This window comes from Mizuhopecten yessoensis, unplaced genomic scaffold (genome assembly GCF_002113885.1).
Source record: "Mizuhopecten yessoensis strain PY_sf001 unplaced genomic scaffold, ASM211388v2 scaffold2303, whole genome shotgun sequence".
Taxonomy (NCBI): domain Eukaryota; kingdom Metazoa; phylum Mollusca; class Bivalvia; order Pectinida; family Pectinidae; genus Mizuhopecten; species Mizuhopecten yessoensis.
The window spans coordinates 602,216-622,762 of record NW_018404479.1 but is presented as its reverse complement, the minus strand read 5'-3'; the positions used below and the strand labels follow the sequence as shown (position 1 = coordinate 622,762).

The following is a 20,547-nucleotide window of genomic DNA, read 5'->3' as shown; positions in this document are numbered from 1 at the left end:
CACACATAATAGGAATAATTGTATCAGGAATCAATGTGTTATCATGATATGGTATTGATATCTCGTAAGAATTATGTTTTAGAGCAAGACATAGTATTTTTGGACTTGCCGTGCTTTACATGGCGAATTAAGGTTCACGTGTTCCCAAATATTCGTAGTAATGCTTGTCAGGACGCTGTACTAATCACAAGCTGCAATCACATTCTAATATGTTTGTCTTGATAATCTTCCGTACAAATGGATACAAAAATCAATGTAGTATTTCAAGAACGATATGCAAACCACCAGTATGATGAATAGGTAGCACTGAAATATTTTTTATTAAAACTTTCGATATTAAGCACTTAAATTTTTACATATTTCTGAGAACCTTTGTCGATTTTCTGATACTCCATTAGGATCCTTTTTGCTAATTACAAAAAAAATAAAGTAAAATCCCTCTCTTTTCTTTATTTTTGAATCCATTTTTGTGTGCCTAATAATAAAAGATAAAATACAAATCTTTCCTCGAAATAACTCGTGTAGTTCAAAGTAAACACAGACAAGCACGGAAGCACGATTTTCAAGTCTAATTCCAAAATGTTTTCATTCTGACGGCAGCAAGTTATCAAGAGATTCCCCAGCGACTGATGGTAAGGAAGCCTGTTTATATAAGTAAACAATGTAAATACATTTATGAGGAAAAGGTATCTTGTTGTTTCGAGGTATAGGGGATTTATATCTTAAGAATGTGCATGTACGATATATATTTGCATGGTTTGACAAAAAACATTTATGTTGATGTGTTCTTGGTGATATCTTGTCCTGGTCAAGAATTGAACATATATATACAATTTATCAGCAACGTCAACACAATTGTTGTTTCAGTATCAAAAACAAGGACGAGACAATGCAGTATAAGAATGAGGTTTGTTAATTTATTTTTTATCATTTCAACAAATACTCACACACCAATTATCACAGTAAAAAAGAGTTTGTCAGTCTGTCCACAGTTTCTCCATTGTCCAACTTAACCATCAGACTGACATGAATATAACTGTTCAATCATACACATTTGGGGACCTATATACAAACAGAATACACGAATGTAGGGTGGAGTATTGTACGTTTATAAACACGCACGCGCATTCACATACATTTACACGTACATTTTCACGGCATGTATATCAATATAACATATGCAGATATATATATATATAACTTATATTAAAACACTACATAATCAAACTGTATCAAACGGTACAAATGCGACATTGATTTACGATAATGACAGTTTTATGTAAACAAGCGTTCGAAAGTTTTTCAGACCAGAATCATGTCTTCAATTCAGCCTGTACTTAAAGCAATAAATGCAACTTATTTTTTTTGTGATATCGAAGCTTTGTTTTATCACGACGGAACACGGCCTGCCGGGCATGGTTTATGTGTATGAATATTAGTGAAATAACATATAACATATATTGCAGTCCAACAATATGTCTGTTTAACCTGTTCGTAGCTGCACAATATCTGTGTGAACAAATAAACTTAAAAAAAGTTTTCTGCAAAAATGCTGTAGTATAAACAATTGTTGTAATATTTTTTTGTGAGATAGCTTGCGTTAAGCTTTACATGCATAACAAGCTAATATTGGATTTGTGAACGGTTAAAACTAAAAAAAGTCATTATTACTTATGCGAAAGTACAATATAAATATTCCTATTAATAACTTTGTGAAATAAAATCCTCAACTAAAATGCAGTTAAGTAACTGTAACAGCAGTCATGACGATGTATGCATAGGTGAATACTTTAAAATGGTACAGAACTATTTCACGTGTAATGACATCGTACCTGTGTAAAACACAACACGACGAACTAATAATACTGAAGCATTTAACGTGCCCTGAAGGAATCGATAGCATTGTTAAGAACGTTCAAATTAATTGTTCGTATTTCTTGCGATTATTTATGCAATTATTTACAGATCAACTTACGAATACTATGTTACGGCTTCTAAACTGTCCAACAATCGACACACTTAGTCGTCCGGTGTAGCCAAATATTGTCATTTCCAAACGCCAGAAAGGTTTGAAAAGGGCATATCCTCTTTCGCTGAATTTCTGTATATTTTTGAGAGTAGTTCGTCATACAAAATGTAAAAGGTAATACATTGAATCTTAAACACCACTGATGAGTCCTAAATATACGAAAAATTCTATATGGTATGGGGAAAAAATTCTCTCGTTTTGGCATTCTGCATCAACTAACTACTGTTTTAAATATGTTCTTCTGTACTCCTTTTTCTATTAAGTACTCTATTGACGGCACATAATTTTGGTATTGCGACGAACCACAAAATAACCATATTCATCAATTTCGATGAAACTGACGGTTATCGCCTTTATATTGTTCAAGTACATAGATTTGAGGATAATCATCCAAATTTAAAATCAATCTAAAACATAATATCAACTGATTTGCGGTCATATATTTTGAATGTTTAACAGGAGAGAAAGCATGGATGACGTCACCGGTTTCTAGTAAAGAATAAACGTAATGCTTGAACAGAATGCTTACAAGTCAATACATGTATATGCATTGTACATATACACGTTGAGATACAAAACTGGCGGTAAATAGGACATTGAGATACACATACGTGTATCGTAATTATCTAACGAACATATAGCTTACCTTCTTGTTCTACTACAGAAACATGTATCTTTCAATACAAATACAATGAAGCTCAAGGTTGATCCTGTTTCAATATCGTTATTTTGCTGGTAAAGGAAAACAACATTAAAATATTCGAACCCGTTAATTGAAATATAATGATTAGAACGTGAATATTTATCATACATTTAGTACATAAAGATCTATGTGTACAAAAAAAAGTGTTGATTATCCAAGCAGTGGTATATTCTTTTCATGATAGACATTAAATTAATTACAGACTCAGTCTTTATGGAGGTTCATAATTGCAGCTGTCTAGATATTCAATTCGCGTAAACACAAGAACAGCTTTATCATAATGGAAGGCGTTTAATCAATGTAAGGAACCCCATCCATCACCAGCACATTGTTCATGGTCAGTTTGTTCAAAGGTTATTAGTATTTGGTTTGTTTATTTGTTTGGTTTGTTTATGTTTTGCGTCTAATTAACAGCTATGGTCATTAACGGACGAGCAAGATTTTGGTGGTGGAGGAAAGCTGGAGTTCCCGGAGAAAAACCAACGACCTACGGCCAGTACCTGTTGACTACCGGCCTTAGGTCTCGAACCCGCGACACAGTGGTGGAAGGCTAGAGGTAGCAGAATGTCGAACGCCTTAAGCACTTTATCACCGCGGCACCCTGGCGTACAACATGGCTATTAGACTATACAGAAGGATTGATTGAGAATCGTTTGTCTTTTGTATCATTGGCTATTGACTTATTAAAGCGGAGGGACCTGAATTTGTTTTTCTTCATTTTTGGGCATTCAGGTTTACACATAACACTGTCATCATAGTTTTTCACTGACACCCTCGATTACAATAACGTAAATGAAGGAAAATATGAATATCATGCTTTTGTCAATGTTTCACCTAGCCAAAGTAATGTTGCTCACATAATAATGAATGACCATGTATGAAATGATACAGCATTGTTACTTATTATAATGAATACATATTCTTCAACAAAATGCGATACCATATAATTAGTATATTATAACTGCAGATACCCGGCATAGGTAGAGTAAACATAAACCTTTATGATAATAATACTAAAATATTGCACATTAACTTGGAAAAACAAATATATGGAAAACATATCAGTATGATATTCCTATTATGCAAATAACTTTTTGCAAAACTGTTGTAAATATTATAAGCTGATATTATTTTTCCCGTTTACTTTCCAGTATAACTTTACACAAGTCTGGTATGATATTTATTAAATAATCACATTATTACAACGATCTTTGCAGTGCTGCAAAATATAAGGTCCCTAATGAGACGAGTCAGAGCCAACCTGAGAATAGATGGTACAAAAGGATGATATGAAATACATTTTGTGTTCATTCATATTATTTGGTTTTTGAGAAATAAATAGGGGAGTTCACGTTTGTGTCACAACATTGACTAATTTGTTTCTTTATATTTGCGTTTCATACTCTCCGGACTGTCTTATAAAACGAGCGACACCTTATATGGATAGAGGCTTATGGAATCCGTCATGTGTTGGTTTGCTTGCTATTGGCTTACAGTCAATGACTACGTGTTGCATGGTGCATAGTGCACGACGTGCCACACGTTAAGTCGCTGGTTTGGGTCATGCATGTAAAACATCTTCAGTTCTCTCAATAATCTAATTAATATGTCGTTTTTCCAACGTCATTAAGAGGTGAACAGAATTCCACATTCGCCGCTTAGACGGTATAGACTGGCACTACCAGTAGACATGTCGGTGAACTATATACCGTCATGTTGCATACTTTCACACTAGTAGCCTTAATAAGCCAACACATTTTGATAATGTCAACTTGTAACATCAGTACCTTTCGGAGAAAACTGTACCCAGGACAGAATGGGTATAAGTCACAGTCCTCTGTCAACGAGTGTGGTCAGCACGCACGTCCATGATTTGGGTCCGTGTATGATATTAACGCGACCACATTTCACCATTAGTCCCGTCCCACTTTACCCATACTTGGGCGAAAAATAAACCCTAGTTCCGGAGCGGTGAACGCTGTGGCATGTTTGGACGAATTTACAAGAGGTGTATATCCAGAGTAAAGGCACATTTCAGTAGGTGATTAGACTTGATGGTTATGTCATCTTATCGCCAGTAATAATGATAGAAAGAGTAACACAGAGTTCGAAGTAAGGTGTGCTGCTTGGCTTTCTCGCTCATCTGGAATAGAGGTTCCTGGAACAGAGAAAACGAAAACAAGATTTATTTCAGAAAATTAAAAGTCCCTGTTTATTGTAAATGTTATTTACGTATAGCAGTCTACACATCAATGTTGATTGTATATCCAGATGATAATAATGATATGCAGAAAGACTATAAAGTGCTTTTTAAAAGACATTAATGGATAATTAGATAAAATATACAATGGTTATTTCAATTAATCAACACTAATCACTGTCAAATTAAAGAAGATGTATAAAAGTCTTATGAACATATATTTTCCGTGGGTAATAAAACTGCAAACTGACTCCATCAAAGGTCCATGATTGTATACAACATTACTTAGTGTATAATTGTTAAATAAGTAGTTGCCAAATGATTAACGTTCCCGGTGTACGTTTAATGATGAGCAAGGATATTGCATATACATCGTTTGATTCATACTTTTTTATATTTGACTTCCTCCTATAACGAGTTTGTTAACTAGATTAATTAAGAAATGAGTTTGTCGTCCAAGCATTTAAAAGGCAGAATGCTTCTGCCTAATCATCAAACAAATTATAAAGGAAAACAAAACCTCGTAAATATACGAGAGTTTGTGTCTACCATATATGTGTCACCTCTACTTTAAACCAGTCTATTCTGATCATAAAACATGTATGTAGGGCAGAATGGAGTTTGTGATCTAAAAATATATCTTAAATTTTACTTCACATCTATCATAAATAGGATATGTTTTAACTAATATATTCATTATATATTCACAGATCAGTGAAGGGTTCTGTTGACACACTGTCTGCGTTTATGGGGCGTCTTGATCCTTCTGCAATACTTTGATACGCATACAGAGAAACGTTTCATTGACTAAATATCTTTTGGGGTTTTGTTAGCTCCAATATCAATGATGAAAGCATGTCTACTTTGATACAATCTCCACTATTTCCTTTGACTGTTTGTTCTCCACCCATTTCAATACAGGCAATGTTCTCCGTAAAGCTGATTTCGCGTCGTTTTTAGTTATCTGGTGTATAATCTAGGACATCAAAGAGAGTCTGGTAGGGTGACCTGAGTCGAGCCGTTCATCATAAGGCTAATCTGATCCGACATGCAACTGACACGGAGATCCCGTCTCGCCTGGACCGAGAAAGTGTTAACCTTTCTTCATTAAAGGATCGTCACTTGTACTTTGACATTACCTACACAGTACACAGAAATGTCACGAACCATTTACAATAAAATACTTGCTATTAGACTCCACTGACATTCAGCGAACACGAGATGTATTTACCTTAATATAACAAATTTCAAAAATCTCTTTTAGAAATTGTTAATACATGTATCACTAAAATTCTACTACATGAAAGCTGCTGACTGTTGAAAAATATAGCATAACAACATTTGCTTTTCAATTCAAACATGTTCCTTTATTTTTTCGTCTGTTCGACCCTTAATTTATCGAAATGGCCTCTTTTGTATTGATTAAGTTGTACAACGCACGAAAACAGATGTCAAGTACGATTGCAAACAACTGCGAATTTAAACGACAGTTTATGAAATATATACATGTATATTCGACAAACTCATAAACATAGTTTAAACCTGTTATTGTCGCTAATTGCTATCCTTAAGGGTCTTAATGCTTTATACGAAAACATTAGTCCAAGGTGAAGTTGAGTAATGCCGTTTCATCGTGAACTGATTTGCTCACACTAAACTGTAAAAAAAAATAGCATTAGTATATACAATAAAGATAAATGTTGTTACTCATTGCCATTGAGCTTGTAATAAAATGGACCTCTTTAAAAGACAAATCAACAACATATATTGTTAACTCGCGATAGTAGACCAAGATGTCAAGTGACATTCATACTATATTTATACTCAAATCACGTAATGTTATTGCATCCTTTAGAAAGTTATTTGGTAACTTGTTATATTAAGTATAAAATATGTTTAAAGATGTAAAGAACCAGAAACTTATTATCTCTGTCTATGCGCGTTCAAGTACCAGTGTTACATGTACAAGACATAGTTTACATGTAAATGCTGATTTGATATCAGTAACTGGCTTCACAATGTGATATGGAATTAAGCATTTCAGAGATATGTAATTCTAGTATTTCTTTCTTTTAATATTGTTATCTATATATAAACAGTAAATCCTCGATGTAACACCACACATATGCATACGCAGTAAAATCGTGACATAACGCCCATTGTTTCATATATCACCTCACCTACCGCTGACATATATTAAAATCCCCCTTTCTTCGTTTAGACTGCTAAAATCCTTTATAACCTCTGCATTATTAAAGTTGAACGTAACAAACACACATAGATTCATTTGTAATTGTACCTTTCAATTTTCATAATAATACAGTATGTCAACAATGAATCACACTGCTTCACACAGCTGCTTTGTCCTTTCTAGGACTTATTTGCGATGCTACGGGCTACAAAGTTGGACGTCCAAAGTGGTCTAAACAAATATTGAAACAGAAAGGGAGTTACGTGTGTAAAACTACTTAATGTCATGAATTTCAATATTTAGAGGACTAATTAGATAATGAGTAAAGTGTGTAAATGAATAACCGTGTGGCTACTAGAATAAGCAACCTAAAGCTTGCAAGGTTCAGGTTAACTTGGGGGACAAAGACATCAACCCGCAGAGAGAGTCTACCACCTTGTATCTTGAAAGATGAACGAAGCACACCGATAATTGCACCCATACCAAACTAGCCAAATATACAGTATTCCGAAAGTGAATTACACTGCATCGAACAGCTTTTTCGTCCTTCTAGGACTGATCGGTGAAATAACGAGGTCTTATTTAAAGTGACATTGATCACGTGATGGTATCTACTCCATTGTACTACAGAATAACGTCTGGTAAAGTAAGTTATTGTTTGGTTGAAAGATTGTGTCTTACACTGCGTTAGGCTGGGGGAATTCTAATGGGTGCAATTAAGTAGGGCATCTGTCCAATCTCAAACCAGATATTAACATGAAAGCGCCCTCTTCAACGTGTTATTTAAATGTGAGACGACTTATACAGATCATTAACAGTTATCATCGACCTCAAAAGGATATCAGTCCATGTGTATGAGTCTAAATGAAATTTAATGTCACCTAATAGAACGCGGAAAATGTAGGTTTCAATTGATAAAGAACTGTTCACGCTATCCGTATGATAGTCAACAGGAATATCGTCACGTGTGGAGAATAAATGTCACTGGATAGCGTATCAAATGCATGTGATGTTTCTGATGAAATATAAGTGCAAAAAAAAAGGTTAAAAAAATGCCGATTTTTCTGTCTCTGAACATTTCTTCGTAAGATATCTGAATAGAATGGAGACATGTACAAAAAATAGATTGCGCAGAAGAGACACATTAAAAAGGTTGATGATAATAAACCTAAGAGGGTATGTTTACATGATTACACAGAGACAAATACATACACATTATTTACAAGACAAACAACATTGACACACCCATTAATACTGGAAATGCTTATGACGTACATTATTGCAGTTTCTATGATATACATTGTATGTGATCGGTGACTTTTGTACATTTAGCATCACTTAATAAACTATTTCTGGTCAATCTGAGTGACAATAATACACCTCGTGTAAGACAGTATATTGAAGCGGAATGTTCAGCTACAGGCGTTGAAAGTACCGCTACAAATTAAAGAGTACAGAGTGGAGGAAGCTAAAAGAAAAAGAAAAAAAAATGGTAAATGAAAAATAAATATTCATTAGAGACAAATATTCTACTTACGCGAACGTTCATTATCTGGAAGTAAAATCACGCCACAAGTTAAAAGCTTTATTTTAATAAAACTGCAATCATTGTCATTCATGTTTGTATGAAACCCTGCTGTTCTTTTCAAACATGCTCCTTCAAATGTTAAGAGTGTGCTATACATTTCTTATTTTTTCCTATTAGACAGCACGAAAATAAGTTTATCTTACTTTTTTGTTGTCTTTTAAAGAAACTGTTTAACCTATGGTGGAACAGAATCGCTTGCGGGAAAATGAGTCGTGTTTTCTAGGGTTACATGTAACATACGTCAAACAGAAACCATTCGTATATATGATTTTTGTTTTTGGATTTGACGCCACGAAATTACCTGTGCCCGGTTAATCCTGCAAACATTACGGAAAAACTCGCCTTTTCCCCCCATAGTATAATGAAACATACTTGAAAAAAACAAAGTTTAATTTATCTTGCTGTCATTTCTACTTGATATTTGCTTAATTGTTCTCCATAAAACTTATCCGTATATCATTCTTTGGTATGCATAGACAAACCGGCATATCCTGAAGCTGTCATAGATTTGTGCATGTATATTGCAATAGCCGAAGTAGTCCGCGTACTGTTATACAGAAAGTATAAAGCTTTAGAGACATCTAACCTTATCAGCATACGTTAAAAGCAATACAGAGACGTAATCACGTTTCATTGGCAATAACATGTATACAGTTATTGCGGTGATATAAGGTTATAACATTATTTAGAGATACTGACGTGGTGATAATACAGAGATAATAACAGTATTTAGAGATAATGTCCTTGCAAACTTCATATTATGATTACCATGTGTTCAATGACGCTTTCCCGCATCAAAATTAGCAAATAAATTGATAAAACCATGGCATAATTTACATTTGGCAAGGCCCAACATAACACCATTCTATCCGGAGTAGGGATGTTTCTTCGTTCTAGTCTTGGTCCAAAAGATGTGATCATGATTCAATAAAAGGGCGACAACCCGGCTGTGGTTGCCTCAAAGGAGATATAACTTAATATGGCCGAGACGTATTGACGAGGGCACGTGTCTGACCAGGATAGTGCCGAGACTGGTGAACAGTAACAGAAATCCTTAAAATTCTTTCTTTTCAATATTTCCATTCGATAAGTGAATTCTGTCTCAAGGACAATCCTGATTTTACTTCTGTGACTTAAGCCTCTCAATTATTTACCTGCTTACTATTACAAGTGGACGTGTCTATGGCTTTTTGTGTAGACGACGAAAGACGACATCTTAACATGTTATGACCAGCAAATTGTACGCATTTGTAAAAAAAAACACACACTTTAAACAGAAACTTAAGAACTCTTTCAATGATATGGACATGGATTTCCAACCATTCAGACATTCCAGCTGAAAAGTGAAAACGTGTTGCTTGTATATGCATTCTATTTAGTTAGTGGTTCTATGAAATTGAATTACGGCGCTGTATTTCAGACAAGATCAAATAATGTTATAGAGTCACGATTTCGTGATAAAACACTTCAATAAACGCTATTATTAGTCGCTTACTCGATTAATTCAAAGCACATCATGTATGTTAAACAAAGTTCGGAACAAGAAACCATTAACAGCATCACCAATTACCAGTAATTCACGTCAAATATTATGAACAAGATGTGTGGGATAATAATCTTCGATTTTAATTGACAATGTTACACAGAAAAAAACAATATTGCCACTTAATAAATATTCTAACGAGTAATAAACATAACGTTAAAATGATGCCTATCATACCAATTAAGTGTAAAGAATAGCACACGTAAAACATGTTATATGTGATCAAATACCGCAGTGGTAATGCACATGGATGTCGCAGTAGATACCATCTAACACTAAAAAACTAAGGAGACACCAAATGACAAGTTCCACCCAGCAGTATTCCGTCTTTGCGTATTGCAGAGCTATCTTCTCTTGTGAACAGGTATTGATTGTTACGTCATTGGTTTGTGTGAGAAAATTGCGTCGTTTTCTCAAAACTTGATGTCGTTACTATCACAAACCAATGACGTAACAATCAATACCAGCTCACAAGAGAAGATAACTTTCCAATATGCAAAGACGGAATATCTCCTGTCAATGATGAAACCGTATGCAGTCATTAAGCTATCGACGGCCTGCGTTACACGTCCTAACTAATTGCTTATTACTTGAAAAGTCACCAATACTTAGACTAATAGTGAATCTAAAGTGATATGCCAAGCCGTAAGAAAGAGTAACTAGTATGTTACTTCTTAAAAGGAATCTTGAAATAAAAATCGTCGTCTTTGCAAAAAGTATAATAGTGCAGTGACCATCATTCTTATTCTGTTATTGTAATTGCTGTGCTACTAAAAAGGTACGACTGCCTGTTACTAACTACATATACAATTGTTTTATAACTTAATAAGTATGATTGTTTGTTACTTAATATGTATACACCTGTTTTGTTACGAAATATGTATACGACTGTTTTTAACTAAATAAGTATGAATGTTTTTTACTAAATATGTTTTCAGCTATTTTGTTACTATAAAGTTCGACTGTTATTTAATATGTATACAATATTGATGTTATTAAATAATTATGAATGTTTGCTACTCAATATGTGTACATCAATTAAGTATAATTGTTATGCAAAAAATAGGGTGATTTCATTGTTACTGCAAGCTGACCATACATTCCGACGTTTTATTTCGGCTACTGAACACTAATTAGATTACTATCGGCTTATGGTGGTGTAGACGCACGTATCTTCCCATCTCGCGAAGGAAGGGGTTACCTGCGGAATAGTATATGGTTCACGTAAACATGTACGCCAACTTTATTCTTTACACCTTTCCTACTCCTGTAATTGATAATTGTCGAGAGCAATCATTACCCACGGAATCACAGTTATAAATATTGAATATGTGCAGAGTAAATGATGTCAGGGGGTTTAAACATTTGTCTTATATCCCGACGTTGCAGACCAACTCTATCAGTCAGAAGCTGCCTCAGGCCTTGCTGTCGGTGACCCTGTAAGTAATCCATCGGGTTCGTGTTAAATCTCATCGACTATGTCACTTCCACGTATTAAAAACACTTCCCCAAAGGTTCATATGCAGACGGGAACTATTAAATTGGATACACAGCCAAATATACAAGAGCATACTAATGCGACTATATTTACAAAGCATCGGCCGTCCATTTACTCGTCACGGAAGCTTTTAAAACAACTGAACCATTGCAGAAGCATTGCTAGCTTGACCTCTGTAATATTATACCATCAAACACATTTTAAACCATATGCAGAGATAGCCTAACGATATATTTTATCTGTACTGTATTATCACAAAATGTATAGTTTAACTTTACTGTATTATCAAAAAAACATGGTTAAACCTTAACTGCACTGCGATGTTCAAACAACTATACAGTATAACTGTACTATAACTAGCCATGGGGTGAAGCATCTCCTGCTTCCGCAAACCAGGTACATTAAATGTAGTACAGTACTAAAATTTATGATTAAAACTACCATGCTGCCCGCCAAGGGGAAACAACGAATTGTACTACCACAAACATACTGTATGTACAATATAGTAAAGTGACCATGTGTTGTACTACCACTTACACAACATAGATACCATACAGTAGAGTAACCCTGTTCGACACAACCACTTACATATGTACATATATGTACCATATTGTAGAGAAACCATGTTCTGTACTACCACGTACATAGGTACCATTTAGTAGAGTAACCCTGTTCTGCACAACCACTTACATATGTACATATATGTACCATATAGTAAAGTTACCCTGTATTGTACTACCACTTACACAGAGACCCTTTTCTGTACTACCCCATACATATGTACCATATAGTGCATTAATCCTCTTCTGTACTACCTCTTACATATACACCATATAGTACAGTAATCCTTTTCTGTACTACCCCATACATATGTACCATATAGTGCACTGACCCTTTTCTGTACTTCCCCATACATATGTACCATATAGTACAGTAATCATTTTCTGTACTACCCCTTACATATGTCCCATATAATACAGTAATCCTTTTCTGTACAACCCCATACATATGTACCATATAGTACAGTATTCATTTTCTGTACTACCCCTTACATATGTACCAGATAGTACAGTAATCCTTTTCTGTACTACCCATACATATGTACCATATAGTACAGTAATCATTTTCTGTACTACCCCTTACATATGTACCATATAGTGCATTAACCCTTTTCTGTACTTCCCCATACATATGTACAATATAGTACAGTAATCCTTTTCTGTACTTCCCCATACATATGTACCATATAGTACAGTAATCCTTTTTTGTACTACCCCTTACATATGTACCATATAGTACAGTAATCCTTTTCTGTACTACCCATACATATGTACCATATAGTACAGTAATCCTTTTTCTGTACTTCCCCATACATATGTACCATATAGAACAGTAATCCTTTTCTGAACTACCCAATACATATGTACCATATAGTACAGTAACCCTGTGCTGTACAACCAATTACATACAGGTACAGCGAGTCAGTTGAAAAGTTACCATAAAGTACAGCAACCCTGTGATGGTATACCACTAACATATGTACCATATAGTACAGCAACCCTGTGATGGTCTATCACTAACATATGTACCATATAGTACAGAAACCCTGTGATGGTCTACCACTAACATATGTACACATTGTACCATATAGTACAGCAACCCTGTGATGGTCTACCACTAACATATGCACCATATAGTACGGTAACACTGTGTTGCACAGGTACTACCATACAGTGTGTATCAAGGTTTTCTGGAAAGATACATCCTGTTGCAAATACATTTTGTAGTCAGTGTTTACTTGAAAGGATTCCGTATACCATGCCTATTGGATGTCAGTACTTTCAATGATCAAATACTGTGGTTGTCTTTGTGTCCCGCCATATTTGTGATCCAAATCTTCACCGAATGCGGTGAGAGACATCATGACGGCTGCCATTGAAATACAGGTTATTTCTGGTTTCCAATCTGGATTTTGTTTTGTTTCAAGATGTCTTTCTTTTTGTCTTGATATCTGATCAACTCATTAGAAGTAGGTTTGTGTATTATTTATGGCGGGATCTTGTCCCCACGTGTTAGGAGCATGGTATAGAATGTTTTAATGTCGCAATACGTATGAATTCCAGACTTCATACATGTTTTATGAATTTGTTATAGACTATTTTGACGCTGCTTTGCTTCGTTTAATGTATTTTACTTCATTTCATGTATCCTATACATATTTAACAAATAATTAACAACATATAACTACAAGCACATCAACTGGATTTTGTTTTGGTGTCACTCTGTACATTATACTGGTATGAAGTGTGTTTTGTGAAGAACCAATATACCATACACAGTAGTGTTCACAATGCTACAATTCTAACAGCAATTAGTCATATACAACGCGCATGCGTATGCTACATAGATACAGTTTAGGTTGACAATGCAAACAGTTACCATCCCTATACAATGTAAAATCAAATCTACAATCGTATGACCTATTGTGTCTACAGAACTAGTCATTCATACACCAAATGGTTGATATTGCTAACAGTTACCAGTCCTTTACAATGTACAACCACAACTACAATCGTATGACCTATTGTGTCTACAGAACTAGTCATTCATACACCAAAAGGTTGGCATTGCTAACAGTTACCAGTCCTTTAAAATGTACAACCCAGTATGCTCCAGTCGTATGAAACAGTGTGTCTATAGAACCAGTGTACCATACACAGCAAGTTGACAATGCTAACAGGAACAAGTCCTGTACGATGTATAACTCAGTAAACTACAATCGCATGACCTATTTTGTCTACAGAACTATTCAATCATACAAAAGAAAAATTGACAATGCCAACAGTTAATAGACCTGTACAATGTATATCCCAGTAATCTCCAGTCGTATGACGTAATATGCCTATATAACCAGTGTACGATACAAAGAAAAGTTGACAATGCTAACAGTTATCAGTCCTATACACTGTTTATCCCAGTAAGCTCCTGTCGTATGACGTAATATGCCTATAGAACTAGTGTACCATACACAGGAAAGTTGACAATGCTAACATTAAACGGCCGTATACAATGTATACCCCAGCAAGTTCGAGTCGTATGACGCATCGTGCCTTTAGAACTACATATCATTACACAGAAAAGATGACAATGCTTACAGTTCAACGTCTTTACAAGTTACAAAGTATAACAAAGTAAGCTTGAGTTGTATGACGTATTGTGTCTATTGAACTAGTCAACCATATACAGGAAAGTTGTCAATGCCTATAGTAACGGGAGTGGGACAACACTTAACCAATATTGATGATCCTGTATCACTTTCGTCAAGAAGTAATACCGGAACCTCTATGTCACTTCCGCCCAGACGGTCTAACCTCTATCTAAATTATTTATGCGATAAAAAAAAAATATCCTGGCTGAGACCTGTCTGGAAACTTAGGATAAACCGCGTTAAGTTACCATTGACCACCATTATCATATAACTTGACCATTGGACCTTAGTCTTCACCAAAGAGCCAGAATGGTACCATAACTGCCTATGGATTCGTTAGTTTGGTTTTTGTATAATGTATTTTTTTTACATTTTGACCCGTACGGATACAGTATTATCCGTTAGCATATAGAGTCGACAAATGTGACCGATGGCGTCGATCATAGTTTAATATCAAATATTTCGTAATACAGCCTTTCTTGTATGTGAATTAGCTATCGGTGCATTTTGCGTGAAGTTGTGGATAGAAAAAAGTGTCTTAATACTGCATTATTTTGAATAACAATTACGTTAAACAAAATTACTGGACAGTGGATACGAATAGTTTTCATCTATAATAATGAACACAGTTTCCTTGCGAAATCGATACAATATTTCATTTCTAGCCTCTTTAATAGCTGTCTTTTGTTTAAGTAGGACTCAAACTAGTCATAAATACATTGTGCGAAATGCTTATTAGCACAGTAAGACACCCAAAGCACCAATATGTGAACACTTCGCACTCTCAAATACGGAAATTAACACCCCCCTATTAGTTCAGCTTCCTTGCCCCTAGGCTACAGCATACCAATGAAATGAACACCATCTCGTAAAATAGTGTGCTAATTCACACATATAAATTAATGACACATATTTAATGTGTTTTCTATGAAACCAAAAAACATTAAAACTAAATTGTGTACGAATTGACCTTCGCCATTAAGAGAAACCAAGTAATTACCGAGCATAAAGCCTAGCAGCACGTGACGCTGAATTGAATTGTAGACATATTCTCTTCTGTGTTTACAATGTAGGGTATCTTAATTATTTCTCCAACGAAGTAGAATATAAAAGTTGCATTGATAATTGCTCCCGTTCCAGGTAATTAATATTTTTTCTCTTTTTAACGAATAAGTTATTGTTTCTATAAGTTTGCCGACAGTTACGAATAATTGAAAAATATAATTACTTTAGCATACAATTTGTAAAAAGGCAATCCTCGACCGATTGGGAATCCGTCAGTTAGCCATGACACATTGACTGATACCACGTACACTACACCGTACTTTTTAATACAAGTGTAACACCGTATTTATATCAAAAGCACACAAATAAAACCACTGTAGCATAATTGTTTACCATTTGTGCTTCAGATACTTTTACAAAACACAATACCGTATGAATTAATTATAAAACAATGTGTGAGTTACATGTATCATGTTTGTGTTTGCTTGAGTACAGTTTCATTGATGCATGTAACTTAAATATCAACTTCAAGCTTCAATTGTGAAGCAATGTGATTTTAACGAGAACCTAGCCTATTGTTTGGTATGCGCTTGTATATTGATATGAAATATCTAGATCATAACATTACAGTAGTGTTCATCTGGCCTTTATATCAACAGAATGTGTGGAAATACAGTTGAGAAGACGTTAATATACTAAAATTGCGGTTTTACGCTAAATAACATCAGTGAAAGAAAACATTCTATCACGATTTCTTTGTTAATCTCTTGCCAAAGAATAGACGTTTTTCAAGAAAATGGAGAAGAAATTGATTTAAGCAATTTTTCATCGAAATTTTCACTGCAGTATTGATTATGTGTGATTCAACATTTGATTAATACAACTCAAAATGGATATATCATACTAGTGCTCAGGGAATCAAGTTAAAACAAAATCAAATACAAACTTATACATTGCAAGACTAGATACACAGTGTAGCTGACTTAGCCGAAATTTGAAACCAGTATCAACTGTCCATTTACTTAGGTTTCACTGTACATGTACTACATACAATGTGCATTTTACTGCTGACAATATATATCGCTTTTCTTTGTACTTGATTTAGCCGACTAATCATTCATTTGTATTCGCATATGCTTTAATCTGCAATTGAAATATTTGCTATTTCAATATTGACAGTAATTCGTAATATCCGTATAGGCAGAGTTAAAAACACAAGGACTCCACTTCGTTTAGTGACTGTCACAGTGATTGTGACATTAGCAAGTCTAAGGACCGAGATATACAAACGTCGGCACTGTAGTCATTCTGGTGTCAACGAGTTAGTAACACGTGGATTGTCAGTCCGTCGAAATAAGAGAGTTAGAAATATTAAGAATGTAGCCAGAATAGTGTCAAAGAATGCCGAAAATATGGACTGAGGTCTCACGGAGTAGTCTCACTGAGGTTCGAGATATACAAACACAGGTCCTGTAGACATAGTGGTACATGTAGAAACAAAGGGATGGTTGTCCATCTAATAATCTATATAAGAATACGACTAGTCGAATAATATCGTAAACATTCAACTTAAAAATCTCTTAACAAACAGGGCAACAGTAAAACTGAAAACTATACTGTGAATTGCACGAGAATGGCTGCCCAAGGATTTCTTTTTGTTAAGTGTTGACAGCTTGTCAAATATTTCCTTTTATGGTGTTGATAGTTCCGTATTGACCACGTTCATGCATTACGTGTTATTGTTGTCAGTCTGTGATGCATTTAGTTAATATTGAATCTGTTGACAGTCATCCGCTGCACAGACCGTGTTTAACTTTAACGTTGGTGTCTGCCGACAGTCTGATGTGTATTGCCCCTCCATAACCTGATTGCATTAATGTGATGATGACAGTTCCTCTCTGGACATTTGTGGGTGTCCTGCCAATACTGATAGCGATGCAAGGATATTTATACAATTGCTTTGGGAGGTTACAATAGCATCTCTCTAACGATCGCGTTACTGACGAATATGTGATAGACAAAGTGTTCGTTCTACGACACCTAGTTTTATCATATTCATATGAAAACGGGAGGATTACTCAAATGAGCAATTCCCACTAGTACATTACTATACAAGCAACATCTAGAGATCTGAAGTTGTAATAGGCTGTGCATGTCATTCCGGAAATCATCCCCTGCGGTTGGCTTTTAAAATGATTGGTCTCTTTGCATGTTTTGGGAAAGAATAGACCTGCTGCATCCCATTGCATTTTGTACGAGTCGAATGTCGTGGGCCCCTGCAGAATTGGGATTTTCTGTGGTGTCGTCTACCAAGAAAACAACGAATAGAGCAAAATTGATTGTCTGCCCCTTTTATAACACTTGGAATCAACCTTCTCTTTTCTAACTTCCCTACTACTTTTTTCTTTCAGTGGTATCCCCTTCGACACCCGTCTTTGTATAACCCTAGGACGTTAGCACCCAAACAAACAAACAATAAAAAAAATCCAATGATTCTTGTTTTACAGGTATGGTATATAAGTTCAAATGTGCACATTTATCTTTTGGGAGATACAACGTAAACACGTATGTGTTGCAGAAAGGCCATGTGTATTAATATTCACTGTGTCATTGATTCGTGCATAAAATAATGTACTGTGTTATACATCAGGTGATTAACATGTTTTACTGTCTGTTTCAAACGCAGCGTTGTCAAGATGCATATATCTCAGTAGATTTAATACGGTATATTCATATATCTACTATGAAGAATTAATAATCTGATTAGCTCTAGTTTCGACTTTGTCTTAATGTGGTTTCATTCATTTCTTGGCATTTTGAGGTCATACTAAGAACGGTGCACACAGGAAATATTTCCTCGCATGGATTCTCCCGTCCATTAAATAGAGATGTAAAACAAAATATGTTATATCAATAAGTCAATATACACGAACAATATGAGGATTAGCATTTCTCACGAAAATAAAAAAAAAATAGGGATAAAGGAGATACCAAAGTAAAGATATCTTCAACCCAACATCAAAAACCATGGAGAAACTATGCGAACTGTTTTATGATCCACAAACTCATTGTGTCGACATTTAATGCCAGATCAACGTACCATTAGATGTTCAGCCACTTGAAAATTCACACGCTAATTAACTTATCAAGTAATCCCAACAGGAGCCCGAGGACAGGATAAGTACGGTAAATACAAAACTGATTCCTCAATAGACCCAACCCGATATGTCTGTAGATTAATACTACCTAAAATATTCATGCAGCTTTTCAGCGGGAACCGTTTGATGTTCTGATTATGCTGTCTAGTTGACTTGGCGATAACGGAATCTTATCACCACCCTCAGTACATTTGTATGACTTCCGGAAAGAGCATATCAATATCCTCTCGACTATCTACGTAACTTAAATGTAGCTCTGCCCGGATCGATGGGACACAAAACGTGGGTGTTGCACTATACGACCTTTACATGAATACATACAGCAATTCATGTCTGCATCCGCTATATAAGGTACCTTAACACTAATCCCGTGCAAATTAACTTAGAAAATACTCAAAAATGATCAAGTTCACACATTTGAAACCTTACTGAAAACCTAGCGCCTTGACAGGAAGACATAAATGCTAGGTAAGGACACATAAAACGACAACCAATAGAACCTTTACACAACTCATATGTTGGTTACTACTTACCTCCCATAATAAGTGAACTCCAAATGAAATAACTACATGTACACATCTCCGTATATAGTTGTGTTTGTTAAAATGGGTAACGTCAAGATCGTTTCAAACTGTTTGGAAGCATAAACTGTCTGTGAATCATGTTCTAGAATAGCATGTGGATATGTAAAGGATATTTTTAGACAAGCAGTATTTAGTTTAAAATCACCAGTACACTATAATATTAATTTCTCTAAAGTTCCATCTTGACAGAGATTAAAAATCATTATCAATTGTATGCTTCTGTTTGTTTGTTTGTTTGATTTTGTTTAACGTCCTATTAACAGCTAAGGTCATTTAAGGACGGCCTCCCATGTGTGCAAGATGCATGAGTGTAGTGTATGTGTGTGTATTTTGGGAGGCTGCGATATGTTCGTGTTTGTCTCCTTGTGATAGCGCGGAACTGATGCCGACTTTATAGTGCTACCTCACTGAGACATACTGCCGAAGACACCCAGCAGGACGCCACACCCGGTCACATTATACTGACAACGGGCGAACCAGTCGTCCCACTCCTAATTTGCTGAGCGTTAAGCAGGAGTAGAAACTACCATTTTTAAAGACTTTGGTATGTCTCGGCCAGGGGACAGAACCCAAAGCCTTCATCACAGGGGCGAACGCTCAACAAATGCCCAAAAGTGAGGCATTGTCAAGGGAGACATTAGGAAGAAGAAAGTTATTTAGAAAGGAGAGAAGAGATAAGGTCCCAAATTTAGTCGCCTCTTACGATCATGCAATTGGGGGCAGCAGGTACAATTCTTACGCCCTACCTGCAGGGTATGCTTCTGTAACCACATTGCCATCACGGGATCTATGTTATAATGTTTGAGCCATGGTGCATATATATTACAGATCCACCGTAAA

The 20,547-nt window shown here is 35.4% G+C and overlaps 1 protein-coding gene across 2 annotated transcripts in view; it reads right to left on the bottom strand.

Moving 5' to 3' along the window:
• Positions 1-3,211: 3,211 nt before the first annotated feature.
• LOC110445429 overlaps positions 3,212-20,547 on the bottom strand; it is a 176,327-nt gene continuing 158,991 nt past the window's right edge. For both annotated transcript variants that reach the window (XM_021490054.1, XM_021490055.1), the window contains 2 exons: positions 8,661-8,675; positions 3,212-4,890 (listed from right to left, as the gene is read on the bottom strand). In XM_021490054.1, coding sequence (XP_021345729.1) covers positions 4,796-4,890; positions 8,661-8,675 — 110 coding nt within the window. In that variant the 3' untranslated portion in view covers positions 3,212-4,795. The remainder of the gene's footprint in view (positions 4,891-8,660; positions 8,676-20,547) is intronic.